The sequence below is a fragment of the Anser anser genome (genome assembly GCF_964211835.1).
Source record: "Anser anser genome assembly, chromosome: 6".
NCBI classification, from domain to species: domain Eukaryota; kingdom Metazoa; phylum Chordata; class Aves; order Anseriformes; family Anatidae; genus Anser; species Anser anser.
In genome coordinates this window covers 2,562,879-2,581,822 of record NC_139726.1, presented here as the reverse complement: position 1 = coordinate 2,581,822, position 18,944 = coordinate 2,562,879, and the positions used below count along the sequence as shown (strand labels likewise).

At 45.8% G+C, this 18,944-nt stretch overlaps 2 protein-coding genes across 3 annotated transcripts in view; both read left to right on the top strand.

Moving 5' to 3' along the window:
- The window catches only part of EPC2 (enhancer of polycomb homolog 2), a 41,277-nt gene extending 38,164 nt beyond the window's left edge, over positions 1-3,113 (top strand). For both annotated transcript variants that reach the window (XM_083842696.1, XM_083842697.1), the window contains exons 13-14: positions 60-393; positions 1,841-3,113. In XM_083842696.1, the coding sequence (XP_083698822.1) occupies positions 60-393; positions 1,841-1,913 (407 nt within the window). In that variant the 3' untranslated portion in view covers positions 1,914-3,113. The remainder of the gene's footprint in view (positions 1-59; positions 394-1,840) is intronic.
- Positions 3,114-11,554: 8,441 nt separating this feature from the next.
- Positions 11,555-18,944, top strand: part of KIF5C (kinesin family member 5C) — a 69,963-nt gene continuing 62,573 nt past the window's right edge. The window contains exon 1 of the mRNA XM_083842695.1: positions 11,555-11,863. Within this exon, the coding sequence (XP_083698821.1) occupies positions 11,738-11,863 (126 nt within the window). The 5' untranslated portion in view covers positions 11,555-11,737. The remainder of the gene's footprint in view (positions 11,864-18,944) is intronic.

Genomic DNA, 18,944 nt, shown 5'->3' with positions numbered 1-18,944 from the left:
TTTGACTTTGAATCTAAGTAATGGCGTATTTTTAATTACTAACACTTTCTTTGTAACAGGAACCTCTAGAACGTTGTACTCCACCAACATGGCTTTATCATCCAGCCCAGGGATTTCAACTGTACAGCTTGTAAGGACAGTTGGCCACACCACCACAAACCACTTAATTCCAGCATTGTGCACAAGCAGCCCTCAAACGCTTCCCATGAACAATTCTTGCCTGACTAACGCAGTGCACCTCAACAATGTCAGTGTTGTTTCTCCAGTCAATGTGCATATCAATACAAGGACTTCAGCACCGTCGCCAACAGCCTTAAAACTTGCCACAGTTGCTGCCAGTATGGACAGAGTGCCAAAGGTAACTCCTAGCAGTGCCATCAGCAGTATAGCAAGGTAAGTGTGTAGCACGCTGGTGCACAATTCTGTCTTACACTCGTGCTACCTGAATGTCTGCTCAGACGCGCCCAGCTCCCCACAAGAGCACTAAATAGCATAATTTCCCCCTCTGAGATTCCTCAGAATAGCTTCAGCCGCACAAAAACATCCAGCTGCTGGCATCTTCAGCAGGACTATGACAAACGATAAGAGCCGATGCAATACTGTCTTTTTGCAGATTAATGCCCGGATAGCTTCTGCTGATTTTTGGCACACTGGTTTTGGTAAACTTCAACGTGTTTAAATGGCTTCATTATAACCATTTTCATTTGTCCCTTCTCATTGCAGACTTTCAAACTCTACACGTTCTCTCTACAGCTCTATGTAGCTATATTGTAAGATGCAGACTGGCATCGATTTTATACATACATATGTGTATACACATATTTATATGTGTAAACAGAAAATAGATATGAGTCAGCCTGCATCTTATATAGATAAAATACTTTAAGAATATATAGAATTATTCATATAAGAATATACAAAATTCATATTGACTAGCAGCATTATCATTTTGGGATACTTAACTAGATATTTGACAGGAGTGGCAGGAGCTTGCAGTTGGCGAAGTTTACTAAAAAGGGCAGTATTTGGACTTTGTTTTGAATGCCTCTGCTGGATGGTATGATGCTCAAAAAAGTTAAGTCTGTTCATGGATTAAGAAATCAGATAAAGGGCATTAGCGAATGTGGCTTATGGATTATTTCTCGATGCTTCTGGAGATCTTAAAAAGAGCTGCTGAGATGCAAAATCACATGTATAATGTAGTCACTGCATAGAGTGAGGAAAAGCTGTTCTTAAATTAGTAATTGTGCTTTAAAGCATACCTCTATAGCATTAGTGTGTTCAGCTCTTATTTCCATAAAGTCAGAGGGATGTTTCAAGTAGTGTCAGCAAGTGCCTGAAAAAGTACCACCTTGGCTGAATAGGCCTTAGGCTTCTCTCCAGGGGATGGTAATAAATTCAGAAAGAAAATAAGATTTCTTGTGCTAGTGCTGAAACTGAACAGGAGAAAAAAACACAGGTTAGAACAATGCCTTGCTCACTAATAGAATAATTGGTAGTTGATACCGAGTCATATTGCCCTATCTTGATTTTGTTCCTCCAGGAGACTTTTTATTACTCTTACCCATAATTTAGGATGGTAATTTACAGTTAAATAAATGAAGTTGGATTGCCTTTGTTAATCTTGTAGAAGGGACTGCAGTGTTAATGGAGCAAAAGCAGTTCTTAAATGCCAGTATTTAGTTTTGTACGATCTGTTTCTAGTGTACGTGTTAAGGTTTGTCCCTGATCCAAGTAACAGCCGTGTAAAAACGCATAGAGCCTGTAAGAAATCATTGAAATTTGCCTAAGGAAGTATGTTTGTTCTACCTGTAATTATTGAATATTTCTTCTGTTGCAGAGAGAACCATGAACCAGAACGACTGGGTTTAAATGGCATAGCAGAGACAACAGTAGCAATGGAAGTGACATAACCCCAAACCAGTGTCTCAACCTGTGCTAATGGTGTAGTCATTTATATTCCAACTGAATGCAAAATACAGCACTCTGTGGATCACAGAGAACTAAAATGGACCTAAATGGACTATCATTATATCGTGTATTAAGTCGATATATAATGTAAATTTTGTAAAATTGGGAAAATCACTACCTTGTAAAATAGTTTATTTGTATCATCAATATTATTTCTGTTACTTGAATAGTAGATATTCATCATCATGCTTTTGCACTTGAATTTGCAACTGAATGGATTAAAAAAATAATTCTTTAATGGGATCATGAGCATGAAATGGGATCCTGCATCACTTGTTTTAACTATTTATTTTGCCATGTTTACATTTTGTATCTTGTACAAATAAATCCAACTTTGTGTCTAAAAAAAAAGTTAAAGATTCATAGCTAGGAGACAAAATTCTTGTAATTTTTTTCTAAAGGAAATGTAAAGTTTTCACTTGGTTCATTTTGTTTCACAATTTGACTAGATGGACTTTTTGGTAAATACTTTAGTGGCATTTCACTGTCAAATATGAAGTTCAAGGCAAAATAGTATTTTCTATTACTGTGCAGGGGAAAGGGATGGATCGATACATGCAAATTTAATGTAGTAACTCACTTTTCCATATATTTTGAATGTATATTTCTATTTATAATACCAGTTTATAAAAAATAATTACACAGGAGAAAAAACTGACTAGGAAAATTATGCATCTAGCACACATGAAATTGTGCAGATACGAGAAAATTTTCAACTGATTACATTTTATCTGAAGACTGCATATTTTAACCGGCTTTAAAACTGTAACACACCACATAAAGGATATTTTACCAGGTATGTATTGCATTATATATCATTGCAATAATTATTGGATGTCTAGATATCGAGCCATCCCAGGTGGTGGGGGGGAGGGAGGGTTGTGGCAAGATTGTCTTTTCAATTTTGGAGAGTTTTCCTGTGGCTACAAGGCAAGTAACGGGTTGGAAAAAGTCTGACTGTAAGCGTTGGACACCTTCGTAGTGTAGTGTTTTAGTGACTTTTTTTATACGGTTCTTGTAAATTAGATACGTGTAGTGGTGTTTCAGAATGTTTGTTTATGCACTAGTTCAGACAACTTTCCCTGTTACTTGTTCTTGATAAGTGAAAACTGCAGGGAAATAAAAATACATATCAAAACATGGACACGTTGCATATGTGTTTATTTCACAATGTGCAAGCAATGCTAGTGTAAGTTTTAGACGATGTGAGAGGTCTCGATGACTGACTGGAGCATGTGCACTTAATTCTCCAAAAGGTTTCAGTTTGTGATTTATTTACTGGCTCTTAAAGTATACAGTAGGGGAGGGATGGTCCAGTAGACTTGGAAATAATCAGGACAAGGGACAATTTCTTGTTCTGCCAGATATTATAACCTCAGGAATTTTCTTGGTCAAACCATTTGAATTTTCGACCGTTTGGTTCTCCACTTGTGATTTGGGTAATGTTCCATGTTTCTTATAGATCACAGAATCTTGGTGGTTGGAGGGAGCCTCAGGACATTGTCTAGCCAGCCCCAAGGTTGGATTACCTTCACAGGGCTTCACCAGATAATGGTTGCCAGGTGTCAGATCATTACATTAAGTACTTTTGCTTCTGAAGGAAATTACTTGGAGCTGGAAGATTTGTTTCCTGTAAGACATACTTTGGCAGAAACAAGTATGTTGCTGATCAGTTGCAGGGGACCATGCAAAGTAAAGCCCACAGATTAATTTTCTGCTAGTTTTTGTAATTTATATTCCTGAAGTTTGGAACGAATTATTACCCCTGTGAAGAGGTGATGTAGGCGTAGATATGTGCTCTTTTCTGAGAGCCAATTCTAGTCGGACTGCAGTTAGCATTGCAGTTCGGTGTTTTGATTTTTCTTTAAAGTATCTAAAAGAGTAACTTGTGCACCTTTATTTTTAAAAAAGTAAAAGTGTGATTTTTACCCTGTGTCATGAAGTCAATATATTTTTTTCTCTTAAATGTTTATATAGAGAGCTTCTCTTGATCTCAGTTGTGTTTAAATGTGCTTTGTCTTAGGTTCTGTGAGTTAAAAATGGGCAGTTAAACACTGAGAGCTTGTTGGAAATTCAGATGTCTAAAATCAAGCAGTTTTTGCATAACAGGTGCTTTATTTTCTATTCACTGTCAAGTCCCCAAGGAGAGAGAATATTGGATTGTATCTTTGGAGAATACTCGGAGGGACGCGTGACACTTCGGTGTTACTGACTTGATCGGGCAAAACATAGCGGCAGGACTGGGGTTTTCAGCATGAGGGAGAGGCCTGTGTGCAAGTGCACGCTTATCCATCCCTTTCTGCATCATACCTCGATTGGAACTGCCATTTTCTGACCAGGTGCGCACTGTACATGATCCTTTCATGTCTGTCTGAAGTTTTCTGTAGAACGAGATTCCCTTCTGGGAACAATGATTATGTAGTCTGAAGCAGGAATTAAATTTTTGGAAGCAGAATTGTTGCAAGTGTGAGTCAGAAAAGAGCTATTCTCCTTGATACCTAAAAATAACCTTATTCTGTAACTTAGCCCCAAAACCTTTTTGTGGTTTAATAAAAACGTAAAGTCACTTTCTTCTGCAGATTGAAAGCTGTATGCTTTGCAAATTAGAGCTCCTGTGCTCTGTAGTAGATGCTCTTCTACTACAAATGTAGATCACTTTCGTGGTAAATTGGACTGACAATGTCTCTCAGGTTGCTATGTATCTATGATTTGATATAGTCTAATCCTCATCTAATTACTTGAGAAACCTTTAGCTGCTGCTTCTAGCTTTTAATAGATTCTGGAAAAGTATGAGGTGGAGAAAAGGATTTCCTGAACTCCGAAGGTAAGTGTGCCATATGGTGAATGAGTTTCATTTAAAGTATTAGGACTGATGTAGCTTTACGGTGAAGTAGAACTATAATAGTCTTAAGAATTTCTAGTAATTAATTGTGGGCCTGAAGTGCCAGAAAAGGAGAGTGATGAACAACACTGTGGTCTGTAGAAATATTTCTTTAGAGGGAAAAAAAGTGAGTCTTCTACATTCTCCTGACACAGAATACAGCGGGGAATACCAATAACTGAGTTGTTTGTGTGCACTGTATTAAAAGTGTGCATTGAAAGTATGCCATTCTTTTTGAATTCCCTTATTTGAACATAATGCATAGCTGCAATCTGATTGGAATAGTGGTTTCTGTTTTGTTATGTATTCAGGAACATCGTTTGGGTAAGATTTTCTGAATTTAGTTTGTCTAAAACACTTTATATTGGACTTCAGGTGTAATATGTGGAGCCGTACTTGAAATTTCAGATTCTGTAGAAAACTGATTCTTTTTCTAGTTGTGTTTATCTAATGCGTTTAATCTATAGGTGAACTGTTGAGTTTTGATATGTGCTTAACTGCAGGCATTGTGACTTTCGAATGTTAACTTTCACTGTATGAAGCCAAGTACTGATTGTTCTGATGGGGGGGAGGAAGATGAGCTCAGGTGGGGTTGAACCAGATTTTAATCTGTTAATATTCGGCCTCACTGCTTAGCATTTAAATGTTAAAGCTGAGAACTTCCAGAAGTCCTGTTTTGTCTCCTGAGCTGTACTTTTGAGAGCTCCGCAGGTGCTGGATGCACCTCCTGAAGCAAGAAAACTGTTACAAACCGACTCCAGAAAAATGGAGGACTTTTCTGCTGTTCTTCTCCTTCCTTCCCACTGTACCACAGATGATGTTACAGCATGGTTGTGTTAAAAGTCTGAAAAACTATTACCCCATTTCGCTTCTAATTCTGCTGTAGTACTTTTCTTCCCCTTTCCGAATATCATCTAAACAATATGCTATTCTATTTTCAGAGCCATCTCTTTTCTTTCAACCTCTACAATAGGAGATTGTAGGTTGTTGGTTTTTCCCCTGATGAACAAGATGCTTATTACAGCCCTCTGCTGTTGTCCTGAGGCTCTGACTTTGAGACTTCTCTTCCTTCCCCGATAGTCCATTTTCCTCTGCTTCCAGCTCCTTTGTGGGGAATAACAGCTTTCCTATTTCCTTTTCACAGTAATTCTGATTTTTAAAGCAGAATCCTCAGGCAGCCTTCCAGGGGGTGACCGATTTCTCCTGAAGTGGACTCAGCATCATGCTCACAGCTAGTCAGCACCGTCTCAATTTCCAGCACCTTTTGGGAAGAACTGCTCAGACCTCTAGAATAAAGCGTCCTGGTAGGAATTCCCACCTTCCAACGAGAGGGCTCTGAAGGCTGCAGCGCACTAAGCACTCCTAACGCAGGTTAGTCATGGCAGTCGACTTCCTGGATTTGATTTCAGAGAAACAGTTTCAAATCTCAATTCCCTACTTCTATTTTTAGGTTTTGCAGTGTTCAGACTTTATCTTAGAAAGATGGAGAGTAACCTTCATAAATTAAAGCACACCTTCGCAGTAAACTACTCGGAAGAGAGGGAAGGAAGGAAAGACGTATCTAACAGGCAGAGCTGTTTCGTGTGTAGCAGCAGATCAGGCACTATAGTTTGGGTTAGCTATTAAGATCAGTGTTTGCATTTGAACAAAAGCAAGTGGAGGATAAATATTTTTCTTCTAATGCAACCAACTCATTATGTTGAAGACCTTAGATACGAGCAATTGCAGTCTGCCTCCGAGCCTACCGACCTTTACCAACCTAACAGCTATTCGTAGAGCGCTTAAATGCATTTAAATGGCAGCATTTCTTTTTAGTAAGTCAGTGACAGTGTGAGAACAGCGTATGTAAGAAATGGGAATACATTTGGGTAAATATCTTGCAAAGCTTCACTTAAATGGCAAGAAGGTGAATGCGAAGTTGCACTTTTGAGAGGGTATAATATTGATTTCATCTCTGTTTGGTAAGAAAGTCCATTGGCTAAGAATATGATGAGTTTGAAACGGGCTGCAATACTTATGTTGCTCTGTCCTTTTAAACACCTAGCTTAACAAGCACTTACCTGTGTGTTTATCCTCCTGCTAGTGAACACAACCCTCTTAAAGGAGTGGATGTGCAAACATGGTTGAAGAGACCTAATTGCCCAAAATACCCTGTGCAGAAAATGAGGTATCTTGAGCCTTACCTGCGGCAGAATTGTTTTTTTCCCCGCACCCTTGTTACACTGTTTGTTTTCCAAAGATAGGACAGTTTCTGTGACTAAGAATGGGAAAATCTGTTTAGTCCCATCTTGTTTCAATCCATTGCACTCTGATTTAACTAATACAATTGTAATTAACCCAGGAGGATAAAGTAGACAGATCAATTAAAGAGCAAGGGGTAAATGAAGGCGGGGAGATAATTAACACTAAACTGTAGCAGATAACGGTATGAAAAAAACATAGAACAGATACAGCTTTGCAACTCTGATAAGGCTAGCAAAAAGCAAATGGGGCAGGAGACAACTGACGGAGAGCGGGCACAAGTACCAGCTGCACGTTCAGAACCTCTGCAGCATCCCTCTGGCTTTCGGTGCTCCCCCCGGCAGCAAAGCCCTGCCTCAGCGGCCCCAGATGCCCTGCTTTGGCCCTGGGGACAGGTTGGTGGCCGCAAGCCGTGGATCAGGCGGTGCCAGCCTAGCGCTTGCTTTCCCACCCTCGCTGTTAGTGCTTCGCTGACTGCTCCTGAATTGATGCTATTTCATCGAACCTTGCCCTGGGGATAAAGCGGTGCTTAAACTCCCAGCAGCCCTCATCTTCCTGATGATGATCTGACTAGACTAGTCACCGTGGCTTTAAATCAACAGCTTTGTAAGTGACACCAGAAGATGGCATCATCTGCCTGTAATGCTGTTTAACTCTTTCTGGACCTCAATGGATAAAAGTATTTTTCTTTTTTTTCAACTTTATCTTTTGGACAGTGAATGTGTTGCTCTCCCTCGCAATAAAATTCAAGAGTGTGGAGATTTTGTGGTTTGTTTTTTGACTGAATTGCAATTTTTTTTTTGATTTTATGATTGCGTATTGCTTCTTGTAATTGAGGAAAGCAAATCCAATTTTTCCAAGTTACAGTTCTTTTATTTTGGGTGTTTATTGAGTAACACAAAATTTAAAAAAAAAAAGTAACTTGGAAAAAATATTTTGAGTATTGAATAAATGTGTTGCCATTTTATGCAAAGTGGTAAAAATGAATTTTTTAAGCAAAACCATTTTTACAGATGGGTAAGCACTCTATATGACTGCATAATGTGAATAATTTATTTGAAGACTGAGATTTATGTGTGTACTTAACATACTTAGATATGCACTTTAAGCGTATCTTGAAGTGTTTTTCAAATCAGAAACAATGGCTGCTCTTACACTCCCTGCTAGCATAGCTCAAACACTTTCAGGTGGAATATCTGTCAACTGGTGGTACTCTTTCAAACTCTGACCTTTCTGTGAAGGTGTGTTGGCTTCAATTATTTACTTTTTTATTCTTAACTGATCTATATACTGCTGTAAGGACCATGTATTTTATTCTGCTTTGATTGCTCCAGGTGTTGTTGGATTGTGAAGTAAGGAAGCACAAGGTTTAGTTAAGTAAAGGAACAACTTGCAGAAAGGGGACTAAAAAGAACTTCTGTGGCCCCCGATCAGCAAAGAGGACATTACCTGCCTGATCAAAGGAAATATTGCTTAAGGGATAATCGTCACGGGGGACCGAGTTTTAGTTATGCACATCCCATATAGCTTGTTATTAAACTTGTAGCTTGCCTGGACAGATGGTCTGTAGCCCAAAATCTCCTGAGCTGTTACCAGGCCTCCTTGCCTTTGGTGATGCCTGGGTACGCAGATTGTTTCTGTACCTCAATTCTTCCTAACTGCCTTCTCAGCACTTTTTGGCTCACTTTATTGCCTGCTCTTCAGTGCTTGGCTTAGTTATTTATTCGTTCCCCATAAAACACATGTTCTGGGTTTGTAAGCATTTTCCCTGATGTACTTCTAACAGTGTCTTCTGGTGTCTGTGGGACAGTAACCACCCTCGACACTTAAATTTCCTTTTGTTCTGGGCATCCCAGCCCTCTTGGTACCTCCTGAAAGAAATCCTTTACCACCTCTTTACCCACAGATGCTTCTCAGCACTGACAAACATCAAATTTCATCTTGATGGCCATTGCTGAGGCACGAGGATCAATGGAATCTACATTAAAGCTGCTCTCCCTGCTGATAAGTTACTCCACTGGCCAATACTGATGTCTGTTTGTTGCACTGAAATGTTAAATACAGCAGAAATTCAACCTTGTTATTCTTTTTCTCCTGAAGCTTTCATCTCCCAGCTCCACAGCTCATTCCTGGAGCCCAGAAGCAGTGAAAGTAAGCAATATTCTTTTGCCTTTGTGGATAGGAAATTGTTTTTCCACTTCTGAAATGCCCAGGTGTCTATTCCCTTATTCCTGTGGGACCATCTCCCTGGCAGAATCCATGTTTTGCTGCTGTTCAGTACCTCTGTTACATGGCTCCCTTCTTTTGGGTTTTCTTACCACCTGAACAGCTTGGTCATATGGGGGGGTTATCTACAGAAAAATTAAATTTTGTTTTCTTATGGTTGACCCCATTTGCCCCCATCCTAGGGGAGGTAATTGGTTAATCCTTTAGGAGATTTCTGACATCCTGGGACACTTAGTGAACCCTCCCAGCTGAGGTTGGCTTACGAATTTCTTCAGGAATAGTCAGAACTTGCTGTCAAACCATTTCTAAGTCTGCTGAGGTGATTTTAACCATGGGCTTAGTATCTAGCTGAAGAACCTGCACCACAGTCGTAGGAAGGGTTTGTATTCTTTTACATTTGTGGTGCAGGTAGCAAGAAAATACTCATGCCCTGATGCGTTGTGGCTCAATAAAGCCAAGCAGAGCATGGCTCCAGTGGTGTTTCTTCTAAGTATACAATCCGAAAAAAGGCAAAGCTTCAGAAATGAGAGAAATAGATAGTGATAATGCTTAAGATTCTATGAGTGGAGTATGAGTGCTTTTCCATACCATCCTAGGTCATGTTTTTTGTGATGTAATTTCCCAATAAACTGTAGGTCGTGCCTTCAATCACTTAAGGCTCTAAGTGAGGTAGCAGGGTGTCTGGAACAAACTGGAAGCTCTCAAGCTGAAGGAAGTTCGGATCATTCCTGAATCTAACTGAAAACCCACGTTCCTACTAGGCTGTTCAACTCACAGTAATCTGGTCAAGTAGTAAAAATAGCAAGTTTGGGACAATACAGTATTATCTGCACTACAGACAATGTGATATTATTTTTGACAATATTGCTAAGAAAAGATGGCTCTTTAGTGCATTCTTACTGATGGCAGATTATACCTACTCCAACAGGAAAATAGAGATTTACCTATCTTGCTCCACAATGAGCTCTTGATAAGAGAGGAAAAATACGGATTAATTCTTTTATGGCTAAGCCCCTACTTGTCATGACTTACCAATTTGCTATTCAGGGTAAGAGCTTGAAACATAAGGGAAATAAAAGGACTAAATAATTGGTAATCCATTGGAATAAATCCCATTATTATAATAATGTCTTATCATATGCTGCACCTTGCTAACTCTCCTTGATGTAATTACTCTTAAGAAGGGCAGGAGGCAGGAGAGCCTTTGTAACTCGCCTGCTTGTTTCATATCCACACCAGGTAATGAGGACAACCACTGTGGCTGGAAAAAAGGGGAAAGCTGTAGCAATACCAAAGAACTGACCACTGTCAGCTCGTGTGAGGGAGGCTAATTCAATGAAACGGGTCCCCTGTTAATTCAATGAAATTGTTGTTTGGAGGAATCCAGCTACAGCAGTTGCTCGGAGTTGTTAAAGTTGGGGAGATGGCCCCTGCTTTCCATAAACCACTCTCTTTAAGCAGTCATGCTACTTTTGGGGGGAGAAGGATGGAGGGGGAGACTAAGGGTGGTAGATTAAGCTATTTTGAGCAACTTTAACCCAGTGAAGTGAACTAACCTCGGCCGCCAGCTGAGTGCAGGGGTAATGTGCAGGTGCTTGCAGCAGGTACAGAAGAAACAGGAGCGGAGGGCAGGCACCACCAACCCTGAAGGGAGGGAGCAGGCTCCAGGCTTTGCTTTTCCCAGATGCTGATTCACAGGCTGCAGCATGACCAACTTCTTGTTAATTCATCGAGGCCAGGGCTTCGCTCTTCCTTCTGCTTTGTGTCATAGCAAATAAAGGTAATGGGAAGCAGGGCTGGGCGAATAACCTTTGCCACAAGCCAGAACCCTTACTGCCTGGAAGAAGAGCAGCCTTATGGTGCTATTTCTTTGTTCCTATCCGTTAGGGCCGGGAGCAGTCCTGCTTCAGAAAGGAGAACGCGCATTTAAAAAGGGGACCCCACAGCCCCAGGCGTGACAGAAACAAAGCACCCCACGCTGGGTACAGCTTTAGAGTTGTAAGGATAAAGGTGGGGGGCAGGTTACTGCCCAACCCGTAGCGAGGACGAAAGGCTAAACCTCCCCCAAGGTGGGGGGGGGGCGGTTGCGGGGCGGTTGCGAGACTGTTTTGGGGTCGGTTGGGGCCGTTTTGGGGCCGTGGTGTGCCTCACAGACTACACGTCCCGGCGTGCCCAGCGCGGGGCGGGGCCGCGGGACTGCGGCGCGGCCACAAAGCCCCGGGGGCGCTGAGGGGGCGGCGGCTCCGCGCCCGCCGCTCGCCCGCTGCCCTCAGCCCTCCGCAGCCGAGCCGGGGGGCGAGCGGGGTCCGCGGCCGCTGCCGGCCCCTCCTCGGGCCCTCCCGGCCCCCTCCGCGGCCCCTCCGCGGCCGCCGGCAGCGGGGCGGCTGCGGCACCTGCCCGCCGGGGCGCTGCCCCGCCATGGCGGACCCGGCGGAGTGCAGCATCAAGGTGATGTGCCGCTTTCGGCCCCTCAACGAGGCCGAGGTGCTGCGGGGCGACAGGTTCATCCCCAAGTTCAAGGGCGAGGACACGGTGGTCGTCGGGGTGAGTGCGGCACCGCGGGGGGGGGGGGTCCCGAGGGACTCCTGGGGGGCTCCTGAGGGGTCCCGAGGAGTCCTGGTGGGATCCTGAGGGATCCCGAGGGGTCCTGGTGGGATGCTGAGGGGTCTTGGGAGGTTCCCGAGGGGTCCTGGAGGGGCTTTGGGGGGTCCTGGGGGGCTCTTGGGGGGGTCCCGGTGGGGCTGAGGTGGAGTCTGGCGAGGGGCGACACAAAGCCGGGGCTGGGGGCCGAGGCTCGCCTTGCGCATCGCTCCCTCACGAAGCAGCCGGGAACGAAGATGCTTATCAAAGCTTCGAGTCCGCAGCGAGTTTCACGCAAAAAAAAAAAAAACAACCCAAACCCTGTCTGAAATAGTTACGGGGAAATGAGGGCAAAACGGAGCCGCTTGCGGAATGGCTCCCCGGTTCCTCGCCCCGTGCTCGTGCCTCCGCGCTTTCTGGAATCGCGAAGGTTGGGAGAGAGCTCCGGGAGCGCCTACTCCAGCCAGCCCTGCCGCCAGCATCGCCCTCCTGGGCTGCTTCAGGAGCTCGTGCCAGCTAATCTTTTTTTCCCCTAAAGCAAGCCCTTGTGTGCATCAAAACTAGATTAAAATGCATCCTAGGATCATTAAGGTTGGGAAAGACCGCGATGATCTGGTCCCACCATCGCGGTATTCAGCCACCAGCCGAATATCCCTTTAACAACGTCATTTTTTCAGACAGAAAGAGAATCCACAATCCCTTTTTTTTCTGCCTAAGTGAACGCGCAGGTACAAAATGCATCTTTGTGGGTAAAGTGCTGCTGCCTGGGAGAACGGCAACCGTGATGCTTCGTGTTTGCCTTGCAGACAGGAGATAGCGCCTCTAGTAAAGGTAGAAAGGAAAAATAGCAGCAGCCGGCAATTTCCTGCTGTGGGAGTGTAGAAAAATCCCTAACGAGAAGCCAGAAAACGTGTTTGTTTATTTATTTATATAAGCACATGTACAGGTTTATTTTTATGTACATTCTGTTTGGCAGGATCAGTCCTGAGGTTGCTTGCCATCTTGAAAATCTGTCCTGAAGCTCGGGGTGCGCCTTTCCTTGCATCCACAGAGCGAAAGACGGGTCTGGTTTAGGTGTGCATCGCAGTCCTGCTGCTTCCTAAAACACGTCCTCAAAGCCCTGCTCATTTTTCAGCGGGGATCCACCCGGCTGGGGATGTGGGGACATTTGTGGCTCCCCGCAGTTCCGCCCGTGTAAGCGAAGGTAGAATTGTTCCATGTTCTTTGTCATCTTTATTCGCGGCGCTGAGCTGGCGGGGCTGTGCTGTAACTTGAGCTAGGCTGCAAGCACTGCAGTGTGGCAGCGGCAGGCAGCGCGGGTGGCGTTATCTATCTGCTGCTTATCTGCCGCCTCGGAGTGACTGCGTAGCGCCGGCAAGAGCGGCGGAGGGAGGGGGAAGGAGTCCTGGGGCTGTGCAGGATCCTACCGGAGCGGACTTCCTTCTAGAAAAGCAGTATTTGAGTCTCCAGAAGCTCTCGGCAGCATCGCAGAAAACAAAAATAACCCAGAACCGAGCGCTTTGTTTGTTTGTTTTCGTATAGCATTTGGAAAACACTGCAATGCAGCTTCTATTTTTGTTGCGTAAACTATTGGGAAGAAAGGGGTGCTGTTACAATTAAAACAAGCAAACAAAAAAAGCTCATAGGAATTCTGTCATCGCAGCAGAAAAAAATAAAATCTGAATTACTTAAAGGAAACGTCTATTCTTTTCTGACATGTGAGCGTGAATACATTTACTTCTTCCTAAAAGATGATCGGGGGGAAACGCTCTGGTTTCTGAACCTCCCACCACCGTTTCCCATTAAACCGTTTTATGCCTTGAGCAATTTTTCCGACAAAAATTGAAGACCAGAACTTGAAAACGAGCAGCAATGAAGGAAGTTGAACAACAGGCTTGAGTTTCTCTTTGATGTCGCGAATGAAGCTGCATCTGCAATGTCCGTGGTCGTGTGTTTCGGAGCTCTTCAGCAGGACAGTCCCGGGGCAGCATCCTAACTGCGTTCAAACCAGTTAAACGCCTCGGAGTTGGGACGTGAGCCGCTGCTTTACATCCTCGCCTCTTCTGTGGACCTTTGTGTGCTTCGCACGTGCAATGCAGGGAAGCAGGGGCGATCTGAGTAGAGCAGGAAGATGAAAATGCCTTACCTAAGTTGGTCTGTGGCTCAGAAGATAAACAGAAAAAAAAACCCACCAGTGTGTTTTGATTCTACTTCAGGGTTTTCAATCTAGAAGCCTATAAGCTGTATCTCATCTTTTTTTTTATCATGGCAGCAAAAGGCGACAGTGGCAAATCCATCGCTTGCTTTTGCGGTTAGCTCCGCCAGCCTCACCAGACTGCAGCTTGATTTTATGTTTCTGCTGCTCTGCAGCCTCAAGGTGACTTTCTGATTGATTCCGCTGGCTGACACATACCTGGAAGTGCATTTTTCCTGCTGGCTTCCTTCTTACAGCCTTGTTGGAGAGCGTGGAGCCCTTCGCCCCAGTGGGCAGCTGAGGCGCGCCCCTGGCCGATGGCTCCTCTGTGCCCCGTCCCCCCGAGCACTTCCGTCCCCAACATCTGCACGGGATGGATGCTGCGGGGCTCCGTGCTTGGCAGGGTGCTGTCCGTGAGGGCATTTCTCAGCTTTGGCCTTACTGGGGAGAGCTGCCAGCCCTCTGCCTCCTCCTTGTGACAGAAGCAGAGGAGCTGAGTTGAGAAGGAGACGGGTTTTCTACCTCCGTTCTCCCTTAGGTTTTGAGCTTCAGTGAGCGAACAACCTGAGACTGCTCGGGCAGACGCCTCCTGCTTGGCGAGGAGCACACCCACACCCGCTCCGGGACCCAAGGAGCGGTTGCTGGGTGGGAAACGTGGAGCTTCCCCTGCCTGGCCGGGTGTCCCTAGCCCTGCCCAGCGTGCCCGCGGCGAGCCCAGCCGGCAGCGGGCAGGGCAGCGGTGCCGCGCGGTGCCGCAGGGCTCTGCATGCCCTCCGTGAGGCATTCCGCACGGCTAACCACGGGGCTCGCAATGAAAACTTGCTGCCCGGTTCCACGGGCATGCCGTGTCGCGGTGTCATGTTCTGTGAAGTGAAACAAACCTGGAACTGGGAGCGGATTTGGGGTGGAATTGGAGCATTTTTTTTTCCTGCTTTCGGCTGTGAGTGCTGTTGCTGTTTGCAGTGCTGTCTCGTGGAGAGGTTCTCTCTTGTTTCCATCACTAGAATAGTTGGAGGTGTTTAACTTTTATTTCGTGAGATCTTCCCGAACCCAACACTGGTTGCAGCCGTCCCTAGCTTGCTGTGTTCTCCTCTCCTGGGGATGGGCGCACCGTGGCGTGCGGGGCTCCTTCCCCTGGCACTCCGGGCTCTGTTGCTTCCAGGTCAGGCTGTTTCCAGAGAAACCCAGCACAGGACCGACAGATCTGGCACTTGGGGTTATATTTTGGGTGATTTGTCACAGCACCTTGAGCCTCTCGGTGTCTCAGGAAGAAGAGGAAGCCCATAGGCTGCAGTGTGTTGCCGTGCCTTTGGGAAACAGCGATAGGAGGTGATTCCCCTGGGCTTGGACGGCTCTCCTGCGCCTTGTTCTGTTTCCTTTGCTGAAGAAGTGTCGCAGTAGGCGCTCAGCGAACCTCTCGTGTGCTTGGCTTTTAAAAGCAGCTGTTGTCCTAAGGCACAGTGCTGCTGTGCTTCGGGCTTGCTTCAGGAGCTTGTGCAGAAGGAAAAGATCATGGGCAGACGAGGTAACTGGTGGAGTAGTTCTCTGGTTCTGTTTTTACGGCGTGTTGGCTGGAGAATGAAACACTTCTGTGTCTAATTATCAACAAAGTACGTTTATGGCTTGACACAGCAATGCTTCCATGAAGCACAGAAGGAAACGCTGTTTGTCTGCGTGTTTCTCCTGAAATCTCCTCTGCCTCGCCTCTTTGGGGAAGGATGTGTGTTCAAGCTTGCCCATGGGTGCTGAATTTGGGGGAAGATTATTCTGCGCAGCTAAAGGTGGACTTGGATGAAGTTGTATGCACTTTTCTGTTTTCTAAATGGTGAGAAATGGGGTGTGAAAATAACTTCTGTTTAGTGGTGGTGGTGCTAGAAAGATGATTACTTAGTCAAAATACAAAGTTTATTGTTTTCTCCAAAGCAGTTTCCCTTCTCTGTTTTCTCAGAGCATCAAAGGCTTTTTAATGTCTTTCCCCAATCCCGTTTGGATATCTTCTTCTAAAAATACCTCCCTCCCGCATGCCCGTGCCGCCAAAACCACGGAATTCCCACTTAAAGCTTTGCAACATGAAAACGCAGAGCTGTACTCGAGGAAGGCGGGTTGTCCAGCCGCCGGGAAGCACAGCCTCGTGTCGCCATCTCGATGCCGTGTTTTTTCCTCGGGCAGCTCCAGCGTGCCTGCGGCCCTTGTTTTCCTCCCCCGGGACGCACTACTTAGCCACCGCTGTTCGGATTCATCTCGGGGAGTGCCCGCCTGGTCTGATACAGGCGGATTTACTGGTGTTTTTGGGAAGCTTGCGAGCGCTTTGTGTCCTGCCTCGTTGGAGATGATTTCTCGTGGAGCTTCCCACCCAAACGAAGGCCAGCGTGCTGCGAAGGAGCTGCTGGGGAGTGAGGCGTGCCTCCATCTCCACGTGTCGATCCTGTGCTTCAAGCTGTGCCAGAAGGAAGCAAGCCATTACACAGGATGAAACGAAGGATGAAATGCCAATTTAAAGTCTGTAATGTTAATCTGCTTTGCTCTGTAGCGGTTTGCCAAGGAGTTTTTTTGGGGGTGGGGATGCTTCCGTAAAGGCAGAGGCAGTATTTTGGGAGAGAATATTTAATTTAGGTTTTCTTAACAACTCTATCTAGGCTGCTGACAGCCTTGGTATTATCTTTGGTGTCCTTCCTGTCACCAGTACGTTGGCTCACCTTGGGATGGACGCGTTGTCCTCCACGCTGGCCGATGCCAAAACACCTGGCGTGTCTCCGGTGACCAACACGCAGCCCTACCTCGGTCAGGGCACATCGGCTGAGCTGTCCGAGCAGCGAGCCCACCCGAAATTCACCCCTGTGGATGCCCTCAACTGTCCTTGCTTAAAGGTGGGCTTTTCTTTGCGCTGAGGGCAGCGCTGAACGAGATTTCAGTGTCTTACGCCAGTTCTCCTCTTCGAGAACTTCGGTGTGCGTAGACCAAGCGCTTGTCCCCGTGATGGCTTGTGAAGCGGGGAAGTGCCCTTATTCAGTTCATTGGGGTTTGGAACGTGAAAATACTTCATGCTTAAGAAGCTAAAAATGCAACAACAGCGAAAAAACTTTCACATCCTAAATGGACTCCTTCAGAGCCCCAGGGGTGTGGAGGCGCACGCGTGGTATTGCTGATGAGTTCCTGTTCTTCTCTGCCCACGGGAAAGAGCCAGGCCATCGGTATATATTTATTATGGCCTCTTTGGATCTTGACTTTTTATGGGAAGTTCTGGAAATGCATGCGACTATTACCAAATTCCCATTACAATATCGATAATCGGTCCCCTGGCAGCCTCAGAAAATGCACATTTTCGAATTCTGAGATAGAGCCTCGCTGAAAACAAGAGCGCTGGATTTTCCCCTCCTGAGAAACGAGTGTTAAGTGATAAGGACTTAAATATTTAATAGTAGTCCTCTTAGATGTCTGTGCAAAAAAAGGGATTCATTCTTTCAGCGCTTCACTCCCTGCTAACTGAAACCTCGCGCCACCACCTCAAGAGAACGGGGCCAGAAGAGTCTCCCGACCACAGCGTTGCTGAATCCATCTCACATTTGCACTCCCAACTTCATTGTCCTTGTGGCAGCCCACGAGGTAAGAACACCTCACATTTTGGGGGCTGAAAGTTGGCTCTTAAGGTCAGGTTGGGAGCCTACAGAGAAGTCGAGTCCCTGGTGCCCAGGCGTCGCTGCGGCTGCCAGGTCGTGCCTTCACCCGGTGCGGGACGCGCGGGGCCCAGGGCCTGAATCGGGGTAACTGGGTTAGCGAATATTTATAGCAGAGCTGCCAGCAGAACTCTGCTTTTTTCAGCAGTTGTAATCTCTTTTCTCAGCTGCACGGGTCTGAATTGCTCGAATCTCTGCATTTAGGCCAGCAGAGAGATGTGGGCAACGCTGCAGCTTCTGAAAGAGCTCTGAGGTTTCCTGTTACTGACTCGTTTTTTGGGAACAGATCATCGCTGCTAAGGAACGTTTGGGGCTGAGTTGTGGATACGTTGCTCTGGACTACATGCTTGGTTATTTCTCACTTTATGGTATCTTAAACAATTTCACTTCAAAGGAAAGCAGTTTGGTGATGCAAACAAACCTAAAAGCCAAGTGAATCTTGCTGTACTGAAGCACATTTTCTTCCTGCTTGAGCAAAGTGCCTGCTCATCCTGGTCACAGAGGATTCGTTCTGTCCCTTGCTTTCTCTGCGCGCAGCCCAGATTTTCTAAGTAATATAAAATAACCGTAGCCATGAGCTTCAAACAAAGCCCTTGCCAGCGTAAACAATTTATTTTACCAGCTCCATCTGTGGCTGCTGAGTTGTGAAGCACCATGCGAGCGCTGCGCTGGCTCCTGGAGAGGGAGCAAGGTAGGCAGCGGCCGGGCCGTGGGTATGGGTAAGGTGTGTTGTTGGCCAGCCTTAGGGCTAGGAGGAGGGAGAAATAGGGGCTGTGGTTGTCTGCGCCCTGCTCCTCACGTCCTTTGCATGCCTCTGCTGCTTCCCCTGGCTTTTGGAGTTGGGATGGAGTTTCCAGGTTTTGTTTCTTTCTGCTGGAGAGAATAGGAGTATGAAGCGAATAGGAGTATGAAGCGTGATTTACGTGAGAGGTGTGGGTACTGGATTTACAGGGCGTGCTTTGTAGGCTGCGGCCTGTTCTTCATCTCCCTTGCCGCGCTGGGTCCAGAAGCAGCTGAGTGCTGCTGCTGACACATGGGGGCATTTAGTCCGACCTTCTGGGCCTTGTGAAGGCTGTAAGGGAATGCTGGCGGCAGGCAGACCCGGCTGCGCCCTGCTCTGAGGATTCGGGGAAGGCAGAAGTGATGCGTCGTCGTTGCTAAGTCCGAGAGTGGAATT